The sequence below is a fragment of the Phoenix dactylifera genome, chromosome 11 (assembly GCF_009389715.1).
Source record: "Phoenix dactylifera cultivar Barhee BC4 chromosome 11, palm_55x_up_171113_PBpolish2nd_filt_p, whole genome shotgun sequence".
Classification (NCBI taxonomy): domain Eukaryota; kingdom Viridiplantae; phylum Streptophyta; class Magnoliopsida; order Arecales; family Arecaceae; genus Phoenix; species Phoenix dactylifera.
Genome location: NC_052402.1, coordinates 15,881,568 through 15,904,743, shown reverse-complemented (window position 1 = coordinate 15,904,743; position 23,176 = coordinate 15,881,568). Strand labels below are relative to the sequence as shown.

At 36.5% G+C, this 23,176-nt stretch overlaps 1 protein-coding gene across 4 annotated transcripts in view; it reads left to right on the top strand.

The window, feature by feature from the left end:
• Nucleotides 1-1,018: 1,018 nt before the first annotated feature.
• LOC103717089 (calcium permeable stress-gated cation channel 1-like) overlaps nucleotides 1,019-23,176 on the top strand; it is a 29,319-nt gene continuing 7,161 nt past the window's right edge. Inside the window, exons 1-11 of one of the 4 annotated variants that reach the window (XM_039131747.1) lie at nucleotides 1,019-1,110; nucleotides 1,276-1,600; nucleotides 1,717-1,797; nucleotides 7,908-8,256; nucleotides 10,579-10,725; nucleotides 11,112-11,247; nucleotides 14,884-14,985; nucleotides 19,055-19,174; nucleotides 19,317-19,397; nucleotides 19,863-20,203; nucleotides 21,502-21,747. In XM_039131747.1, the coding sequence (XP_038987675.1) occupies nucleotides 7,943-8,256; nucleotides 10,579-10,725; nucleotides 11,112-11,247; nucleotides 14,884-14,985; nucleotides 19,055-19,174; nucleotides 19,317-19,397; nucleotides 19,863-20,203; nucleotides 21,502-21,747 (1,487 nt within the window). In that variant the 5' untranslated portion in view covers nucleotides 1,019-1,110; nucleotides 1,276-1,600; nucleotides 1,717-1,797; nucleotides 7,908-7,942. Of the gene's footprint in view, nucleotides 1,601-1,716; nucleotides 1,798-7,907; nucleotides 8,257-10,578; nucleotides 10,726-11,111; nucleotides 11,248-14,883; nucleotides 14,986-19,054; nucleotides 19,175-19,316; nucleotides 19,398-19,862; nucleotides 20,204-21,501; nucleotides 21,748-23,176 lie in introns of all 4 variants that reach the window. The other 3 variants (XM_039131746.1, XM_008805335.4, XM_039131748.1) reach the window with 3 other exon arrangements.

Here is a 23,176-nt window from a genome sequence, read left to right as displayed (position 1 = left end):
AGATTAATGAATATTGGCCGCATTAAAAGATAGTTTAAGATTATAAAAGATTGATTGCAAAAATTTTATTTAATACTTTAGTATCACGTTGGTTAAAGCTTTTAAAAGAATCGTCGCAGCACGGCTTTCATTACGCGAACCCGGATAGGTTTCTTGTCATTCGGTATAAGGGGATCGGAATAGTGTAGCTTGAGAGTTTTGTGGTTAATTATGAAATTGCTGCACCAACTTTTGTCAATCCAATAAACATTTTATGTATGCATAACGAACACCTCTAAGCATTTTGTTTTTTTTAATAAATTATTTATCTTTATTATCTTGATAGGTGGTCGAGATTGAGATGAGCAAAACCTGTGTTTGTCTTGGCCTAAAGGAAGGTCAAGATAAAAAGTGGAAGATTAATTCATAATCTTTGGAAAATTTCTAAACTTTTGACAATATTATAAGAAGCAAACAAGTAGCTCGACCCGTGAAATCTAAAATTAATTATCATATTTGGAGATGGATTGAAATATCCAATATGTATGTCCAACCAAAATATTAGTTGAGTTTGTAAGCAACTAATAAAAAAATCCTAACTATTATGTTTAAGTGGTATTGGCCAAGATATCAGAATATATTTAAACATATAAGCTAAGATTATAAGAACCCATATATCAGCTGTATCATATAAGAGAGTGCTCACTATAGATATAAACTAAAAAGAGCCACACAAAAACCACAGATAATTTACCTGTTCATTTTATTTTCTTTATTTTTTGTGTTGCAAAATCTACCATATGAAGGCTTCCCCTAGGATGGGCTTTGACCTTGGACTTTTAATTCCCGTAGACTATTCTCAACAATTTATGAGTTATTTTATTATATCATTCTTATTTCTTCGTGGCCACACAACAGCACATTACAGATAGGCTTGCGGCGGTACACGTGTCGACCGACTTGCCGTCCTTGGAGGCCATCTGTTGCGAAAGCAGTAAGGGATAAAGGGACGTCGCATCCGCCCTTTGGGGGCTTTTCGTCGTCTCGCGAGTCCTTATCTGGTCTCCAACGGCAGACTGACTCGTCTTCTCCACGGCGACGGCCTCCGCCCCCCCGCCTCCCGCCCTATCCGTGCGTTCTCTCCCCGTCTCCGCTAGTAGTATGGTCATGCTACTCTGATTTCCTTCCGCCGTCTCTTTCTGTCTCTGTTTCTTGATCTTGGGGATCTTGGATCTCAAATAAGATCTAGCGGTGGTCCCAACTTCCTACTTCCTTCTACTCCTTACTTCCTTTCAGACTCTTGCTTGTATTGCTGCTGTTTCGCGTTCTGAAGTCCGAACCTGAGGGGAAAAGAATAGAAGGGTTGAAAGAAAGACAGCAAGGAAAGGGAGAAATTGGTGCCTGGCCTGACCCACTATCAAAGGCAAAAGGATAAAGAAGCGAAAGGAGTGCAGCACAAGCTTCTCCTTTACGCCGTATTCTGAGTTGTTGGTTGTTGTCGATAGAAGAATTCCTAACTTTCCCCTTGCCCGGAAGTCCTTCACCAAGACGTTTCAAGATCTCTCCCTGGTCTCTATTCTCGTCGTTTCCGTTACTCAACTCTGCATACCTACCTCTCCAGGTACACGCATTGCGATCCCTCTCTCTCATTTTCCTTCCCCCCCCCCCCCCCCCCCCCCCCCACCTCGTCCTTATTCGTGAATATAAGCATACGGATTTCTTCAATCTGGTGCTCAGGGACAAATTTCGTCGCAAAAAGTGACCCAACTGAGGTAGATTTGAGCTAATTGATCAGCTGAATTTCGTGCTATCTCCTTGGTAGGAACTCTGGCTTCCTAGTGATTTCTGTGCCTAATTATTATTATTTTTTTAAATTTTTAGTTGAATCCAAATAACATAAATTGTTTTGTTGTATTCGGCAAAGTGGGACATAAAAACTTGTAATGGACACAACATATCATGCTTCAGGTTTGGTGAATCTGCTGATAGAGCTAATTGATGTCTCCTATGCTGTGCTTGTGCAATAAAGGAAATAATATGACTCTGACTTCCAGTTCTCTTATAAGCATTGTTTTTGTTGTTTTCGTTTTTTTTGTCCTGTGGATTTCATGGATTTTGGTGGCAATTTTAGCCTTACCCTGTGGTTCTCTGGACAAAATCCCTAAGGCATGTTTTCCATCTAGATTTATAGAGTCGCGGACCTCCACTCTGCTGCATCTTCGACTCTTCATTTACCAGCAAAGAGAGTGTCTTTGATTGGAATGTGAATCAAATATGAAAAGCTTTGATGACAACAGAAGTTGTATTTGTAACGTCATAACGTGTAATGGTGTTTGTAAGTCGCAACAATATCATAGTTGCTGAAAATGAAACTGATAGTAAGACTGGGGTCTATATAATCGGTAGAAAGCAATTAGGGCATTGAAGTATTCACAATTAGAACTTTGTGAAAGAAAACCAACCTAAAGACACCTTAATTGTTGAAAATTTTACAAACATGTGCATTTTTTAACACCAACATGCAATATATGTTCCCCTTGATTTAGGAATATTATTGAGAAGTACAAGAAGGAGAAAGTGTATCACAAGCGAGGGAAAACATATGTTTCTGCCTTTTGATTTGCTTGACAAACATAAAAGACAGTAAACCATACCCTTAAGATTGGCTAGCCTTAGCCCGTTCCTCTATGTTTCATGTTCGATCAAAGTAAGATCTTCTAAGGAGATTGCTTCCAAGCAGTTAGTGACGTGAGATCATGTATGAGATTAATTATTGGCTCATCTCCCTCTTATTGGCCTTACTTCTCATTGATCACGTTCTATAAGCTGCTCTCATATTCTTAAGGTGTGTATGGTCAACTTTGCATTTCAGTTATTTATATTAGTATCTAGCACATGGATGCACAATTGGCCACCTGATACATAATATCACACAGAATTTCATCAAAACATTTCTTATTTATAGAAAAAGAAACTTCATAGTGATTTATTATCATTACATCTCAATCTTGTCGAGTAATGATGTCATGGAAGGCTTTGGATATGGTTTCACTCTTAAATTTAACTTGTTGACTGTATATCATGGTACAAGATTTGTGAAACTCTTCATGCTGATCATGAAATACTAATCTTCTGAAATATTTTAGAATCATCTCTCTCCATTCTCCATGATTCCTAATGAGGAAGTTTAGGAATGCTGAGATTTTGGTGGTAGCAATCAGTGTTGGCAACTCTGTTGACTTTCAGTTTCCTGGATCATCGAAGGTGTTGCAGCAACAGCTATATCCTCCAATCGCATAAATGTGAAACCAACTCCGTGACCTGCTTATTGTAGTTCATGACTTGACGAACCATCATGCTAGAGGAGCAATATCTACCACTCTATCCTTTGTAGTATTGACACTTAGTGATGTTCACGTTCCCATGAAACTTGTGCTACAATTTGATAATAACCGGCATGAATGAAAAGTGCAAGGGAGTAAGAGTTTGTCCTTGGGAATTCATAGAATCCATCATGAGAAAGAAATTTTATTTATAGCTCTAGAAAAATACATTGTCAGTTTGCAGCTTTGGCTTCAACTACATATAAAATTATCAAAAGAATTCATAAGAACGCCAGGACACTTGTAAAACACTTCTGAATTGATAGCGTACCATTTGGACTCCTAATTCAACCCAGAAACTACATAAACACATTCCTAAAGTGACATGGACTCCACTCTAATCTCATGATGAAACTTTATGCTAACTTTTGATGCTCATAATAACCAAACTAGCTAAAACTCATAATAGAAAACTTGCGGGCTTGAAGTCAGCTTTGAAACTAGTACTTTCATGTCTATCATGTATGATTCAAGTTATCCCTTAGAAAATGCAGCTGAATCAAAAATTGACAAATACCTATTTCCAATAGAAATTCTGATTTACATCATTAAGGTGTGTGACTAACAAGAGTGGTGGAGGGGATTTCTAATTATGATACAAGTGGAGGTCAGGATGACTTCAGCGCAATATTGAAAGAAACATTGCAACAAAACTGAGAAATGTGCAAGCAATCTTGAGTCTTGACAATATTATTGTGCTTGTTATTAGCAACTTTGTTTTGTTGAGTTGTGTAGCAATATGATCATTGTAAAGGGCATCATGAGAGGTCATAAATTATGTAACTCCATTGAGAGGTACTTGCTTGCATTGGTGCACTGAGAATCTATAATATGTCAACCAAACTGATCTTTATAAGCATGTCACTTTAAACCAGCGTAAAATATATGTAATTATCATCAATACATTCATAATAAGAGAATCCACATGTTAAAGAAACAAGGCAAATTGTCAAAATTGGAGTTCGTCAAGTCAAGTGGAGCCAAAGATTGACTTCCACTAGATGAAAAAGGGAAAGCCAAATACTATTCCCAACTAGTATCCTATGGAGTTAGATTAAGAAGAAAATAGTCCATTCTATGAAGCCATAAATCTTAAGAGATAAAAAACAGGCACGACAAAGAGAAATATTAAATATAAACCTTATTAACAAGAAACTTCTAGTAAGGGTGCTATACTCGTGTTAAATCTCTTTGAATACTTGCTCACTTTTTAAGTGCTTATTATAGTTATTTTGTTCATTCATCTTCTTTTTCTTCTTCTTCTTCTTCTTTCCTTTTGTGCTCTCTAAAAGCTTACCCAACATTCCTCGTCCCCCCTGACTTACCTTTCTTGCCTCTATTTATTGGCAGGTAGGTCAATTCAAATAGGTGGGGCCTACTAGGTTGGTTCCACTCAAGGTTAGTACTTCCTAGGTTGGTTGGTAGCAGGGTCGGCGGAACAGTCCCGAACCGGATGGTTCCGATCGTCTTGAGCCGTACCGGTGTCTTACCGGTATGGTTCTGGCAACGGAAATGGAATCCGTTGCCGGAACCAGAGAAGGAGAAGGAAAGAGAGAGCTAGCGAGGGAGGGAGGGAGAGAGAGGGCGGACGCCGGCGGAGGCCAGCCTTCGACGGTCTCTGCCGGCCTCCGCCACCCTCTTCCGGCCCCCCTCCCCTGCTTGCTCTACTTTCTCTTTTTCTCTCTGCACGGTCTCTCTCTTGGTATAGGTCTGGCACGACCCGTACCAAGTTGTTCCACCAGAAAACTGGTACGATGCCCGGTACCGGTTCTTCCGACCTTAGTTGGTAAGTAGGTGATGTAGCATAGGGTGCAACGACATGTATTATGAGTTTATGACCAACTGAATCATGCCAAGCTTCACAGATAGACCTGTTCAATAGGTAGGCCAGGCTCAACCAAAGATATATAATTGAAATTAGTTAGGCTCGAGCTTAGCCCGATACGGTCTTCGGGCCTACTTTCCAGGCCCGAATCTGGTACTTACTTGGGCTTCGGGCTTCGGACCGGGCCTCGAGCTTTCTAGACCCTTTTTTTAGTTAAAAAATATACAAAATACTTGAAAAGATTTAAATATTTGAAAGGGATAGGTAAGGCCCATCAACTTGCGTTTGTGGTTGTTTATAAGGAGTGATCATGCATGGAAGAGAGCTATTAACATTTTTTTCTGGTCACAAAAACTGGATTCATAAGGCATGAGTATATATTATATATTATGTAAGATTTGGGTCAGACTAGGCTCAGGCCAAACTGAATTAAATTCAAACCTGGTCCCATTTTAACAGGCGAGCTCATACCTGACCCGGCCCACCGGGCTTTAATCCAGACCTAGGCTCGTCCAAAATTTTTCGAGCTTGGGAGGGCCGGGCAAGCCATCCATCCCATGAACAGATCTTCGCAGGAGCCAATGGATTTGTGGCGAAGGCTTTAAAGTCCCATATTCAATGATCAAGTTGCCCCTTCATCCTTTCCCGCTGCGTCATTTACTAATTCCCGTTGCATCAGTTGGCTACCAGGATTGTGTTAGCTAAGTCCTTACATAATAACTAGTGTATTATAAGGTCATATGGACTAAGTATATGTCTTTTTCTCTTTTATTTTTTATTTTTATTTCTATTTCCATTTGCTTAAGACATTGAATATCAATAAAGAAGTACCACCCTTTTGAATTCAATAAAAAACCTAAAAATTTGAATTCCTCAATAATAAGAAGTTCATTTACCAATTTTTGTACAAATTCTAGAATTTTGGTTGTCACATCAAAATTTCCACTTTTAAATGCTAAGGTGTTTCTCAAATCTTTAGGTCTCATAAATCTTATTATAAAGCCAATGTTACATAAACATCATCTATCATGAACTAAACGGCACTTAGTGCCTCAGTGGACTGATTTATTTGCAAGAGTTTACACGCAAATACAAATAAATATACATATGCATAGGCATATACATATACATATACATACACACGTATATATCTCAGCATAGCTGCATAGGTGAGAGGATCAGAATGGGTGAGCTATGTAAGAGATAGTTAACTACCTGACAAATACAAGTGATAAAGGGGACTATTTATAAGCCAAGACAAACCAATCATCATTTGTCAACATAGTGGACCAATATCTCAAGTCCAAAATAAAAACCAAAAAAAAGGAAAGAAAAGATAAACGAGACCTAAATGTAATGATAACTGGTCCTTTGAAAAACAAAAGATGACCAATATCTTATTGGAAGCAACATAGTGAAAGAAAGATAAGTCTAGTTTTTTTTTTTTAATAGGGTCATTTGTCAGAAAAATGGATAGTTCTCCTTAAGCAAAAACAAACCATTAAGTTTTGTTTAAAAGAGATGAATGATCGCATTTCTCCGCAACAATCTAAGCTGGTTTTGGAGTCAAATGGGTCGGGATAAATCATGGTATGCTGTACCGTATCGGACGGTACCGGACGCATCGTACCGATACCGGTGGCGTACTGCGTACCATACCGTACCAACACTATGTTAGTGTGGCATCGGTACGGGGTCCGGTACTGGTACGGCGAACCTTGAGATGAATGCAAGCTACAGAATTAATCTGATGTATCATCTCAGCTGTCTAAAGGAATAAATCATCTAGCAAAACAAAATCTCTAGAAGGAATGCCAGTAGATGGTGAATCGGCGACTACCAATAGGATTCTAGTATGTAATTTGCAGATGCAGAAATAAGAGAATTAATGCATTTTACTTGATGTAATGAGCAAATTTGTCATTATGTTTTGCTCTAGAATTAGCCAATCTCCCACAAAAATCTTCAAAACTCTAGCAGAGTGCTTTTTTAACCATTAAAACTTAAGAAAGAAGTTGGGTGCACAAGGGTGCAACACTTTCTACCTGGGGCAAATGCCATATATTAGCTCTCATGAATATATGTGAGCGCAATGCAAGTAGAATTGGTGCATAGATTACACAAAGGTGAAGAACAATATGCCCAAAATTGGCAAATTTTTTTTGCTTATTAGTGAAATCCTATGTATATGATAAAAATGTTACCTTCTTTTGCTAGTTTTGTTTAGTTGATTATGGTGGCAAGCCGACATATTTGATGAAAATCTTACCTTCTGCTTGCCACTATTGTTTAGTTGATCATGTTTTAGAAACTTCTGCACTTGGCTTTTCTCCCCCCTTAAATAGTGAATTGCAGTTGGCTTTTACTACATGGTTGTTTATCTTCTTTTGTCCTTCTGTTGTTAATTTTATGAATATTAAAATTTATTCATATTATTGCTTAGATAAGTTTTATACAAGCTGATACGTAGGCTCTTCTTGATAAGGTCAACATATTTGTCATGTTTATATATTATCTATTTGTATACCCATGATTTAAAATTTTTTTCCTTTCCATTCTATTTATATTAGAAAACTCATTAGGCACTGTAGTTGTTTATTGTAGTCATTTGGTAATACTAGTTTTAGAAGTGAAGTGCTTTTCTTTTATTCCTATTTGTGTTGGTTCTATGATTAAATAATTAATTCCTTACTGATGCATATAATGGTTTATATCTGCAGGGAGATAGGTATTGATACTTAGCCGAGAGGAAGTTATGGCTTCACTTACTGACATAGGGCTTGCTGCAGCTATCAACATACTAAGTGCCTTTGCATTCTTTCTCGCATTCGCTGTACTACGTCTGCAGCCAATAAACGATAGGGTTTACTTTCCTAAATGGTATCTTAAAGGTGTAAGAAGCAGTCCAACACATTCTGGAACATTTGTGAGAAAGTTTGTCAATTTAGACTTGCGCTCCTATTTGAGGTTCTTGGGATGGATGCCAGCTGCCCTCAAAATGCCTGAACCTGAGCTAATAGACCATGCAGGACTTGATTCTGCTGTTTACCTGAGGATATACTTGATTGGGTATTCTAGTTATATTCTAATAAGTTTGTTTATTGTTTCATTTATCATTTTGTTGGCTTTCTTAGTTTTTGTGTATTTGTTTCCATTCATTAGACTTCCAATTTTGCATTTATAGTTGCATAGGAAAGAAGGAAAAGAAAAATAAAAGGTTTGTTCTTGAGGTATGCCTAGCCACCGGTGTCTTTGACCTGTTCACTAAATCCGTCATATGCATGAGACATTGCAAAGCATTTGCATGAGTGCATCACCTCAGAATGCAACAGGAGGACCAACAAGTAGAAAATAAACTGAATATGTATATGGATACATACATAGATCCACATATATGTGTATAGTTGGGAAAGTGTACATTCAACATGTTCACCTAAATTATATATGTATGGAAATGAAAGGGCCCCAAAATTTTCTCTGTCTCCTCTCTATTCTCTCTATTGCTATCTCTCTCTAAATACATACACATATATGGTTGAGTATAATTATAGTTTCGTACAGGGTGCAAAGAGGACTTTATACTGACAACAAAATTCAGTGATTGAAGTTGCAAAATGAAAACTAAACAATTAGATATGTTCCACAAGGTCCAAGATGGCTATGTACAAAGATTCGTATGTTTTTGAAACCTCGTTATTATATATATCAAATCCTCCTACATAATATAATTCTAATTATATGTTGTAGTATGTGATTTTTGTGGGAGCTTGATGTGTAGGATAGGGTTTTAAAAGATATGATCTTTTTATTTTGGGATATGGGCATTTTAGAGATTGTACATCACATCCAGTTGTTTAGATTTTCATTTTGCAACTTTATTTATTGAACTTTGTAGTAGGTGTAAAGTCCTCTCTTTAAACCTTGTTTGTATTAGAACCAAGGAATGTCGTACCGGCCGGTATGGGCCGGTACGTACCGGTCCGGTCCTTGACCGGTATCGGATTCGGTTTTCATCTGCGAACCGGCTGGTACGGAGCCGGTACCGGCCGGTACCGCTTGGTACCGGCCTCGTACCGGTGCGAACCGGTACAATTTTTTTTTTCGGAACCACAGTGCCTCGCGCTGTGGTTTTTGAAACCACGCGCGGCACGTGGTTTCAAAAACCACGCGCCGCGCGTGGTTTTAAGGAAGAAGTGGCCCACGGGCCACTTCTTTCAAACAGCAAAAAAAAAAGCTGTGGCTCGCGGTACCGGCCGGTACGTACCGATCTGGACGGTACCGGTACGCCGACCGGTACCGGTACGGCGGACCTTGATTAGAACTGCACCTTATATGTACATACATATATGTGTATGTTGTGTGGATAGTCAAGTTCAATGCTTTGTGTTGAAAAAATGAAAATTTAAACCATTGGATGTAATGTAATGGTCTAAAATGCCTCAAATGAAAAAAAGGAAAACATCATATGTTTTGGAGATTTCTGGCCTATAATAAGCCATTCAAAAATTAACACATTGTATCATGCCAGAACAACTATTTCTTGGGGACAATTTGATGTATAGGTGAGAGATCTCCAAAATATACAAATTTTCATTTGACCTTGTAGATCACATCCTACAATTCAGATTTTTGTTTTTTAACTCTGCCCATTGAATTTTGTAATGGGTGTTATACAAAACGCACACATATATTTGTTTTGATGGAGAATAGGATGCTTGCTAGGGAAAGGAGTTGCATGGAATTTTTTGCATAGGGCATGTTTGGTATTTCTTTAGAAAATGCTTTTGTGACTTTAAAGCCAAGAAAAAATGCATCTGGTAATATTATCTGAAAAGTGCTGCTACAAGAAGAAAAGTAAAAAAAAAAAATAGCCTTTTTCAAGAAGCTAGAAAACCTAGCTTCTAGCTTCTCCTTCTCTTTTTATAAAATACAAGCAACATCAAGCATGTTATTAGTGTTCTCTATGTATCGGTAAGGTTATACTGCTACTTTCTCTTATTGAAGAATTGTTATTAAAAGTTGAGGAACAGAGTGCTAGAGACTTAAATAGTCCACACAGCATGATTTTGATCCCATTTTCCTTACTACATGCTTTCTGTTCACCTTTTTTTTGTGTGTCTGGGGGGTGGTAGAAAGGTTTTTGGTTCACTTTTTCTCCAAGACAGTGTATGTGACTCCAAGGTGTGATGGTTGAACTTATAAGTTATCCTTTATCTTATCTGAAGTAGTTACTTTGCCTGAAGTAGTTACTTTGCTCTTATTTGATTAATGGTTTAGTTGTCTTTTAAAACTTCATGAAATTTTAATTATGACTGCTGATTATTTCATGTCATTTTTGTGTTGATGTCCTTCCTCCTTCTCTTCTTCTTCTTCCTCCTTTTCCTCTTCCAGGCTTAAAATCTTTATTCCTATCGCAATCCTGGCATTTGCTGTGCTTGTACCAGTCAACTGGACCAATGCCACTCTGGAGAATTCAAATGTAGAATATAGTGACATAGACAAGCTTTCTATATCAAATATCCCTAAGAGATCGCAGAGGTGAGTCTTTAAGGATTTTATCAAGAGATCAGTTGCTAGTTAAACTGATTGCGGTTCCTGTTTTGTGTCTGGCTGCTTTTCAAAAGTTTTCTGCTTCCTGAGCTGATTACTGAACTTTCTGTCATGCCCTTCATGCAATTCTGGTGTTAGATTACTAAAAAATTGTTTCTGTTAGGGTATTACTGTGTAGTCAATATTAATATGTAATTCCTTTGTTCTTTTCACAAGTACCACTGCAAAACACCTTTAAATCTTTATTCTCATGCCATGTACACTTGAATGTATAGGGTTGATAACATTTTGCCAAGTCTTCTTGTAATTGGATTTGTCCCATGGAAGAGCAAGCTTTCTGCTTATACTTCAAAACCGTTTATTTTCTGTTGCAGATTTTGGGCCCATTTGGTGATGGCATATATCTTTTCCTTTTGGACCTGCTATGTATTGCTTAAAGAGTACGAAATTATTGCATCGATGAGGTTGCATTTTCTTGCATCGGAGAAGCGCCGTCCAGATCAATTTACTGTAAGCTTGCCTCAATTTTTGTCAAATAATTTTTGGTATAAATAAATTGTAATTTTATATCGACACCTTTTTTCTTGGATTTGAAAGAAGTTTATTACTCGATACGTGGTACATCTCATATTTTATTTTTGTATAAATAAGGAATGCATTTATGTTGTCCTTTTGTATTCATTAGGTTTCTCTCATGTTGCTCTCTTGTAATTTAAAATAATAATTTTAAAGGGAGTATAGGTTTCTGCATCTACATGTTTATGGTTTGACATTCTGACATAATTATCACAATGCTAATGTTTACATGCATTTTTTGCTGGAATTTTGCATAGAGCATAGCAAGGTATGCTGAACCGACCGGAACCGGTACCGACAGGCACCGGTACAGTACAACATATAAAAACGGTTCCGTACTTGTACCAATGCGAACTGCGCCGGTTCGCACAGGCCCAAACGCATTTTTCTCGCGCGCCCACGCGGAAGCCTGCGTGGGCCACTTAATGCCATAGAGTGGCATTAAAGGCCACTCTGTGGCATTTAACGCGTCCGCGCACGTCTGCGGACGCGTGGAGATGCGTAATGATTTTTTTTGGAAATAGTGCGTGGGTGCACGAGGAAACGTGTCCGTGCACGTCTGCGGATGCGTGGGGATGCGTAATTATTTTTTTTGGAAATAGTGCGCGGGCGCACGATTCCTCGTGCAGGAACCGAGCCCGCGGCCGATTCTCCAGCAGTGAATCGCGCCCGCGCGTGCTTCCTTGTGCGGGGCAGCGTGTCCACGCGGGCTGCCAGACCGCGTGCCCACTCTGTGGCATTTAACCTGTCCGCACGCGTTCGCGGACGCGTTGTTTTTTATTTTTTTTGCTTGTTTTTTGACGTCCGCGCGCGATCGCGTCCGCGCGCGCATCTCCGGTTCGATACCGGCTCCAACCGATACCGAATCGGTACCGTACTGATACCGGTGCTCACCGGTACGTCGGTACGATCGGTCCAGCGAACCTTGGAGCATAATGTATGGCATAAAATTGAAGAAGGAAAATGTATTGTAGAATGATTTGATCCAATTTGTTTCTATACATATGTATGTCTTTTTGAACATAATCACTAATATGAAGCTTCTATTTGTGCTTTTGGTTACTATCAAGGAAGCAATATCATCATTGACCAAAAAATAGCTGTTAATAGATATATATGCGCATACATATGCATATATAATGCCTTTATTTTCTAATATTTTTATGATTCATAGACATTCATAACAAATCTTCTTACAAATATGGGGAGTTCAATTCTATTCTGAAAGCCTTGTTCTTGTGGTGTTTTCTTTAGTGGCAAAGTTTTTCTTTACCTAAACACCACTGTACTTCTTCTATGGCTGTCAGCTTTTGTGTCGTTAGGCTTCTCGTTGAATAACATTTTCCATTATGACATTTGACCTCTTATTTGCCCCTCTTCGAGTAAGCAAAATTTGAAGCCTTCCATTGTATGTTATCAAAAGTAAAATGTTATCACAAATGTTCAAGGAAAAATATTGGAGGCTTGAAAACTTGGTTTCAGTTTCAATTTTGGTTGGATTCGTTGAATTTTAATTTTGACAGTTTGGTCTAAGTTCCATAGTTTCAGTCAAAAAAGATACAAAAGCTAGATTTAAAAATAATTCAGATTCAATAAAAGATAAGAAACATATTACAAAATTTTGGAGTATCTTGTACTGTTTGGAACCATTGGATGCATGCTTTCAATGTTTTAAGCTGAAATTTTGATTTTTATAGTATAATTAAAATTAGCTTAACAATAAAAATGATAATAATGATTGTGTCACACATGGTTTTCATTCCTGATTAGCACGTATTTTATTTAGTGACCCCAGATCGGACTTATGACTTATGGACTCCTCAAATGCATTTAGGGCCTTGACCCTCTCCATCATGGTTTGCCATACTAGTTGGTACTGGTGTGTATTGACCGTATCATACTAGCACCGAACCAGTACGTGGTATGGAGGGCGTAATAAGTGTCGGTACACCAAACTAGCCCCCGTACTGAGAGTTTAGACATAATAACTGGATGATACTGACACAAGGTCTGGTATCGAGACGACAAAACTTGCTCTCCGTTCTAGGTTGTCTTGATTCATGTCAATTGAGACCAAATGTTACGAGGATTATCATTGGCTGGTACGGATGAATACCAATCTGGATGCACTAAAATGGTGCCCACCCTTTTTGCTATCGGCATCCAAATTGGGAGAGGAAAAAAAGGAATGGAGAGAGAGGGGAAAAAGAGGAAAAAACAACAGTAAAAAAAATGAAGACAAAGGATGAACCTCAGATTCAATGTGGACCACTTTGACCCCTACGAACCGGCTTGGACAAGGTTCAAGAGCGAGATTCGCCACATTGGGAAGCCGAGTCGCAGGTTAAACTTCAGGAGGCTATAATTTGGTCATATGATACCTGATCGAGATGATCTTTTTTTTGAAATTGGGTATCTTTTCGAAATCTACAACTAAGAGGTTGAATTGGTATGAAATTCCACCATTAGACCCCAAAATGGGCTCGGTCAAATCGAAAGTTTCTTTTTCGGATAAGACTTTGACTGGGTGTAGCTCTCTATCTGAGAAGAATCAGCCAGAGCAACAAAAAGCAGAGTTGATGTAGAAGTTGAGATTTACCTTCTACTAGAGACATTTGGTAGAGAGAAAACTCAAGATATTTGTGTTGTCTGCAAACAAAAAAAACTAATGGTTGACTGACTAAATCAATATGCCTGTCCAAAAAGTTGGTGTGGAGTTGTTGATTTTAGTTTCCAACTGTCTACAATTGTTTGACTTTTAAATACAACAACACGGTTTCTTAGACATTGAGCGCCAAGTGCATGATGGGAACAACCTGCTTTGTTCCAATCTGAAGCTTCGTCGAACTTGAAACAAAGAAGAGACAGTTAATTAGATTTTACTCCACTATGTAAAATGTTCAAAATCTTCTCCTTGCTTATCAAGATCGGTTTTTTGATTGTTAATAAAGGCCGGGCAGCTGTATGCCTCCCGTTCCATAAAAAAAGGATTATCAAGATTTGATTCCTACAGAAATTTCAAAGATCGTTCATGAAGAATGTTGAGTGGACAGACTAAAGCCTTAATGGCTGAATTGCAGCTAATGCCAAAGCTTTCTCAATACTATTAGTGCTAGATATATTGTGAAGTACCAGAAGAAGGGGTATTTTTGATATAATTTCAAGGTGGTCATCATCACATTATAAGGGTCCAAGGTCGATAGTGGAGGCCAATGATGGTGATCTTTTGCTCTGCTACTGTAAGGTGCTAGTCATTGTTCCAATATGATGAATGTTTGAAATCTCAAACATTAGTTAGTTGGTGCAGTGGCTCTCATATGTATGCTTATTAATATGCAGTGTTCTTTATGAAAGTATAAACACCATAAATAATTAATTACACATATGCATGCATGCCAAGGGACCATTTTTACTTTATAGTAGTATTAGTGTCATTTAATGGACGTGAAGATGTTCCTAACAACAAATTTTCTTGATTGTTCTTACATTTTCTTTTCCTTTTCAAGTAAATTTTCATTTCCAACTCACTCGGTTCTAGAATAACTCATGGTATACATTGATTTGTTTCAGGTCCTTGTACAGAATGTGCCACCTGACCCGGATGAGTCTGTCAGCGAGCTAGTTGAACATTTTTTCCTTGTCAATCATCGTGATCATTATTTAACTCATCAGGTTATATTTGGCTATAGTTTACAACTTTACGCTAATTGGCATAGTTTGAAGCTTTAGGATAGGTGGATGTAAGGAAATGATGAGATTATCTCAAGAATTAGTTTACACTAATTATAGCGTTTACTTATTGAAGGCTTTTCGAACTGTGTTATGTTTTTAATTGTAATCTTACTGATCTATATAATCTTAAATAATATCTTTTATATTTTTCTCATAAAATAGTTGTGTTTCCAAGGTGCACCTAGTCACTTACATTAATGCCACCTACATCTTTTGCTGAAACATATTTGCATAGACCAGTAGTAGCAGTCTTTCACATGCACTCCTGAGGAGTGACTTTTATAAATATCCAATCTTAGGCATGAGAAGAAAATAATTTGGATTTTTGACCGAGAGCCCATCGAAAGTGATGTTGTGGGCCAAGTGGAGTGAAGCGTCCAAGTGGCTGCAAGATTAAGAAGCAATGTGAAGCAGCTCGCAAAGAAAGAGCGAAAAAGCAAAACGATTCATACTTCATACCAAATAAATGTAACGTCCAATCCATAGCATTATTGCCTGCCTGTTTTACATCTTAGGGTGGTCACTTATGAAGAATGACTGAATGAAGCCCTTCACCATTGGCCACCTTTATCAGTTACACTTATGTAGGTTTGGACTTCTATGATGAGAATGTCTTTAGGTGACAAAAAAAGTTAATACAACTCCACTAACCAAGAATCCAGCGACATTGTGATTTGCAAGTAATAAATTTTTTTGATTACACCTTCATTGTCTATCATCATCCTTAATTTCAAATCCCAAAATACAAAATGTGGAAATAATTTTAAACCATTACGACAACATTGACTAATTTGATTGTTGATACTTGATATTAACTTGTATGGAGCTACAAACATGTAAAACAGAAGATAATGGACTAGTTGGAGATGCATCAGCCCCAATTGGATCTGTCAAACAATTAAATACTTGTTGGAGAGGTGCCTTTATAAAGCCATAATTGGATATATTACATATTTTATAAGTTATTAATAATAAAGTTTTTAATAAGTTAATAATTAATATGTTTCTTTTTTGTGCATATAAGTAGACATAATTTAAGCATGCAATGTTTTTGTACAGAGTCTAAAATTGTAAAAGTCTGTCGATGCTTTTTAGGGAACTCAGTTAATTGGTTTGGGTGACAGGTATCAAACGTATTTAAAAAGACCAGGGCAAGTTTAACAAACTGAACTTGACCCTCTTATCTCAATTATCTATATGCCAATGCCAAAACCCTTTTGTATAGTAGATTTAAATGAGTGATCTTCTTGCACATGAGCAATTTATATGTATTATGGATACTGCTGCTTTTCTGGTACATGTTTATATTATCATAATCTTTTGCAATCTAATTTAAAATTGTGGATTTTTGTTACCAACTCATGGAGCCTCCTACAGTATCTCAAAACCTACTAAGGAGGAAAGCACAATAATATTCAAACATCTACGATGCAAACTGCTGAGTAGGTATGGTTAATTGGTTATGCAAGTCAGAGGTGGTAAGTGAAAGAGGTAAAGAAAATGAAGGACATGAGAAGGGAAATGTGGACTCCATCAAAAAGAAAATTAATTTGCTTAAGTAACCAGTCAATTCTTCAAAAATCATTAGTGTACATATGACTTTACCAACAAAAATAACCATCAGACAAAGTTTTTGGATCCTACAAGTACTCTCAACTTATTTATAATGACTGTAGACACACATTGGCTATTAAAAATGGGACTTATATAATTACATGTAAAAACAAGGTACGCCGTACCGGCCCGAACCAGGCGGTATGGGGGCGTACTGTACCATACCGGTTCAGTACTAGTACCCATTACGGATGGCATACCGATATTCGGTATGCCAAAAAAAAAATTTGTCCTGTACCGTACCGACGTTGTGCTAGTGTGGCACCGGTAAAAGGTCCGGTACTGAGACAACGTATCTTGTGTAAAAGTATCAACTTCCAAAACAAATATGCAACTTATCATACTGGTCAAGGAACACCATGGAATCCTAATTTGGATCAGCAAACTTGGAACTTTTTAATGACTCTGTGATACTCAACCTAGAAACAAATCCAAAAGATGCAAAAGAAAAGAAAAATAAAGATCTCTTCTTCCTATGTCAACTATGAATATGCATGTTGCATCAAAATTATTATATAGTTATTAGAAGCTTTTTGGATTTAGTTCTCATATGAATTTATGAGATCCCTATAAAGGTTAGCGCTCTCATTTGAACGATTTATGGTATGTTGCCTGTCTGAGTTCTGGAAGAATTATTTACTTCACTCCAGTGATTGTTGGTCTCATGTTAAGTTGCTTGTAGTTTACGTTGAAGTCTATTAATGTAAAAGAGTAATTACTAGCAAAATATGTCCATATGAATAATAATAATATTATGAATCACGAATAACTCACCTATTTTGTAGCTCTCTTTATTTTAATTAATGGATTGGACACAGTTTGGTAAGAAATAATACATTGATGCATGGAATGAAATTTTAACATATATTGAGCTATTGCTATTGCTGATGTATTATGATGTAAATTATTAGTTTTTGGTCAAAAATATGGTTGGAAGTGTCAGGAGGGTTTGGGTTTAGCACGATTTAGGAATTAGTGCAACATGTTCCTAGAAATTTTTTAACTATTATATTCTTATATATCCATGGGTGATCTACCGTCTAAAAATATTTTGATGGAAGATATGGAGATCCATTACTTTAGGCTAAACATACTTCTGTACTTTTATTGAATGCACATTGACTTGTTCTTCTTTATGCTTAAACATCATTTAGGACAAGCCCAATCCTGTTCATTTGGTGAAGGCTGTTTAATGCTTTCTCATTTTGCTATTAATAAACCATCCTTACTCAAACCAAGCTAAAGTCTTTTGAATGATTTCCTTATGGGCTTTAACAGATTTTTCTTGGCCTTTCTTTTGATGCTTCTGCAAGTCGATTCCATTTTTATATTACAGCCTGCCGTAGTCTATGTTCAAGACCATTCACATCAATAATATCCTCAGTTTTTCCCTATAGCACAATAATTTACTCATTAGGACTTTGTCCTGCATTTTATGACAAATTCTGCTTTTGTATTTCCTTCTTTTTTGGATACTGATCACAGCGCAAGTGTAAGTTTAGTCCAACCAAATGCACTTGCCTACTAAACAATCATATATATGATAATCTGGTGAAGTTTCCTCTGATCCTCCTTTCCCTTCTAGATCTTGACAGTTGTTGTGAGTTGCTAGGTGGAGTTGTCCTAATCTGGTTGTCCTTTGTCCAGACTTTTTTAATTCATATTATTAATCAGTCCAACAGTGTTCTTTACTGTGCTGAAAATGGGACTTTATTTTGCATCCATTAACTTGTGGCAATTCAACTGTAAATATATGCTAGTGTTTCTTGATGAGGTCCAACACTAACTTTTGCCTTAAAATTCATTAGGTAAACTGTAGGTATATGATCCGTCTTGCACAAGGGGGATGATCTGTCAGAGAACCAATTATTTATCATGTTTATATTGTTGACACCTGCATTAATTTTTCATAGATTTTAGGAAGTGTTGAGGATATCTTTTTTATGGAAACAGAGCTACCATGCTTGCTTCTATATGTGCATATTTATGTGTGTGTTTGCTGTGAATTTCTTACCCCATGTTGATTTGTCTTTACATGACATTTCATATATTTTACTCTCCAGGTTTTACATTAAATTTATTCTCCAATTGGTGCAAATACTCACATACAATTTGATTTGTCTCCTCAATTGTCTGGGCCTCAGTCCTTTATTCGATAAATGAAAATTTGAAAAATTTATAAGACCAGATAAGTATTACATTATGAACCCTATATTCAAAAATAGAAAGGAATCTTTGCTTTTGGTTAAGAGTCTCGATATTTTTTCCAAAAGCCTAGTCATATAATGCCACCTAGGTTTTCATGCTGTATTTTTTGTACTCTATTCATAGACACAATTTAACTAGTTTGTGCTATATTTTTGTTTTTATTTCTTATATGGACTGTGCCTTGTAGGTTGTATATAATGCAAACAAACTTGCTAAGCTGGTCAAAGAGAAAAAACAAATGCAGAATTGGCTTGACTACTATCAACTCAAATATGATCGGAATCCATCTAAAAGGCCAACTGCAAAGGTCATTTGAGCAAATGATATTATTATTTTTATTTTTGGTTATGATCCATTTTATTGTCTTTTTTATGTTGAGATTTAGAATAGCAAGCATTTGTTGACTTTCTTGGAAGATTCATATTTTATTCCCTTTTTTGGCCCATCAGACTGGTTTTCTTGGACTATACGGTAAGAAGGTGGATGCAATAGAATTTTACACATCTGAGGTTGAGAGGCTATCTAAAAAGGTAAGCAGTACTACCTCCTAGATTCATTGCATATTGGTTCATCTTGGAAATCTTTGAAGGAATGCATTATGAGATATTTTTCATGACTGCTATTGGATCAGATGCACTCGCTCATGAAAGATTGTTTAACTGTTTGTTCTTGTATATAAATTATTTTTATGAAGAAAATCAATTTATATGAAAGTGCATTTTGTTTTCTTTGCAAAAGCTGTGTATTGAAAAGTAAAACAGGTGACTTTCATCTTTTAGGCGTGTTTACAGAATATTTGAAGAATAAATATTTTGTCATGAACATATGAAAGTAGAGCATACTTTTTTTGAGTTCGTAGGGTTTTGTGAATGGTATCAGTCATAGTCTAGTGTTCAGTATTTGCTAGTATGTTGTGCCCAAATAATTACTTATATGCATGTTATTTTTTTCAAAAATTCATTATTGGTTTTTTTTGTGGACAATGTTACTTTCAGGAGGCCACAGAGCATGAAAAGGTTAAAAAGGACCCTAAGTCTATTATGCCGGTGGCATTTGTTTCATTTCGAACACGATGGGGGGCAGCTGTTTGTGCTCAGACACAACAAACCCGGAATCCAACCCTATGGTTAACTAAGTGGGCTCCAGAACCTCGTGATGTATATTGGCAGAATCTAGCCATTCCTTTCGTCTCCCTCACAGTTAGAAGGTTGATTATAGGAGTAGCATTCTTCTTTCTTACCTTCTTCTTTATGATTCCAATAGCCTTCGTGCAATCTCTTGCTAATATTGAGGGGATCGAGAAAGCTGTTCCTTTTCTAAAGCCCATAATTGACTTGTGAGTGCTCATATTTTTTTTCCTTTTTATATTTTCTCCATACTCGAATTATTACTACTTTATTTACTTTTGTTTGCATTATTTAATCTAAATTAATCTCTTATTCATTTTCCTTGTTGTGTCTTTCTTATCCCATTTATATATATTATTGCAGTCAACTTCCATAAGTAGCAATGTGATATTAGTGAATGATATTTTCTTCTTTTTTTAATCAAAAAATTATTAAGAATTACCAAACTTTAGGCAATAGGCATGTTGACCGCTATACAATTTAGATATAATTGAAGTCATGATACCTGTGTAATAGATGCAAAGGTTAAAAACTAAAGCAAAAAGGACAATCAGGGCTTCAAAGTAACAGAATTAATTCAAAATGCTTGCTTATTTTGTGGTGTTTTTTAGTAATAAAAAATTAAAAGATTGGAAAGGTTGCTGGAATCCCAATTTCAAAGTATATAAGAATCTTACAAACCTAATGAATATTATAATCTTAACACTCAAAAAACCATAATCTTCTATCTCTAAACATTTCTTTAAGTCACAATTCCTTGTCATAATCAGGACATGGAAACAAAGAGCACAATATATGTCCATTGGCATAAGAGATGCTAGAGGAAAGGACACACTAAAAGGAGGCAATATTGTCCTTATTTCCTATTTTGAATCTTTAACTGCTGCACAGCTGCACCTCCATAACCAAGTGGGCCATTGTTTACAATATTGCTCGAGTTTGAAGAGTTATTGCAGATATAATAGTTTCATTATTGTTCACATGCCTATGTTAAACATATAATTTATAATATGTGCAAGGATTTATGTGCTGCCCTGTGCTAGTCCATGCTGGTCTGTGCCAATTCAAAACAAATTGCTCAAAACCAAGCCAAAAGGAATAAAAATCTTTTAGTTTTGGCATGGCCACCCCAGTGCTGGCCACCATTCTACTATCACATAAATTCAGTATGTGCGTGTATGCACTGGCTAGCAGACTGTTGCACTCATCCATTCAAGATATTTCCTTTTCATCATCATTGTTGTTCATCATGTTTCTGAACTCCCCTGCTGTGCATATTTGCTTGTTGCTTAATAGAAAATTACTTATAGGCAATTAATCGAAACAAAGAATTATTATAGGAAATTTATGGGAACAAAGAATTATTATATGCATTATTATGTCTAGCTTTAAATGATATGTTTGGACAATTTGATAATTTTTTCTAAAATTTGATATATCCATTTTATGATTATGAGGTTATTCCATATCTTCCTACTTGCCTTGAACAGCATATGACTTTGCACAGGCACATTATTAAGTCGTTCATCCAAGGTTTCCTTCCTGGAATTGCTCTGAAGATCTTTCTTATATTTCTGCCAACAATACTGATGCTTATGTCCAAGTTTGAAGGATTTATATCCTTGTCAGCTCTAGAGAGAAGATCTGCATCCAAATATTACCTTTTCTTGCTTGTTAATGTATTTCTAGGGAGCATAATCGCCGGAACTGCATTTCAGCAACTGCATACCTTTATTCATCAGTCGGCAAATGAGTATGTTTGTGCACCTTCTCATTTACTAGATAAATGGTTGTCTGAAACCTCATAAAATTTACTTCTAATATGTGTACTCTTCTTCTTAAACCTTGATCATGGAGGTAACAATTTTTGGCCATAGTTGTGCATCAAGATTACTGTCTATATTAGCTTATGCCTTATAGTTTTCGTAATTCATATCAACAATTTATTGATCTGTACCCCATTCCTTCTACAAGGCTAACAACTTGTAAAAATCATTTATAGTCTAAAAAATAGCGTTATCCACTATCAAATATTTATATATCTGTCTCTCTCACACACACATACACACATAAGCACACAGATGCATGCACCCATGTGCGCATCCATGTGCATTTGTGCTCTGAAGTCTGTTAAATAGTGCGTAGTAGTATTTCAATCTACTATAATATAAACTTTTGTCTATGGTTACTATATATGATGTTTATATTTCATCGAATTTGGATCACCTGCTAAACATATCTGGTTATTTGCATATTTATTTCTTCTGTTGGATCACGAATTTATAAAAAATATGTGATCCACGTTATTTGAATATTTATTTCTTCTGTTGGATCAGAAATTGATTAAAAATTATAGAACCCATGACACAACAATGTTTTCTTGAGAATTGAGACATAATGTAATAGAAAAGCAATTTTAAAAGATGAACACCACAGTTGTCAGTGGCTTTTGGTCGGTCAAACCCTCATACTCTAGCTTGATAATGAGGCAGACTGATTAGATGACAGCAGATGCAAATGACATTACTGTGCTGGTAGATCAATGTATTATGCAAGTTATGTGATGGAAAATTAAAAAATCATCTTATATGAATAAATTTACATTATTTAGATATATGTAGATGCTTATATTGATGGGCCCAGGAACAAGGTTGTGGAGGGGGGAAGATTTTTATTGGTGGTGGGTTTTAAGTGGTTACATAGGCAAAAATAGTTGACGACCGGAGAAAGGCACATGATATATTAATGTCTACAAATAGAAGCATAACAAGGTCCATTTTCTGAAGGTTACAGTGGCCTACAATAGAACAGCAGTAACACATGCATGAGGAGCATCTTGTGATCTTCATGAGTAGAGCTGGTGAATTATACAGTGATGATTTTCTTGTAACAGGAAAAATATATTTTTTATTCTAAGAAAAAATGGCACTAGGCCAGAGCTTGCCAAGAATAAGTTGGTAGACTTTAGAGTTGAGAATATAAGTCCTTTATAGACAAACAATCATGAGAATTTGGATATTGAAAACCATATTTTTATGCTTGAGAATTAGACTTTTGATATATTAAAATGGTTCTTTGAAAGTAGTTAAGAGGGTGGGCCTTGGCGCAATGGTAAGGTTGCTCCATTGTGATCCGGGTGTCATGGTCTCGAAATACGGAAACAACCTCTTTATATATGAGGT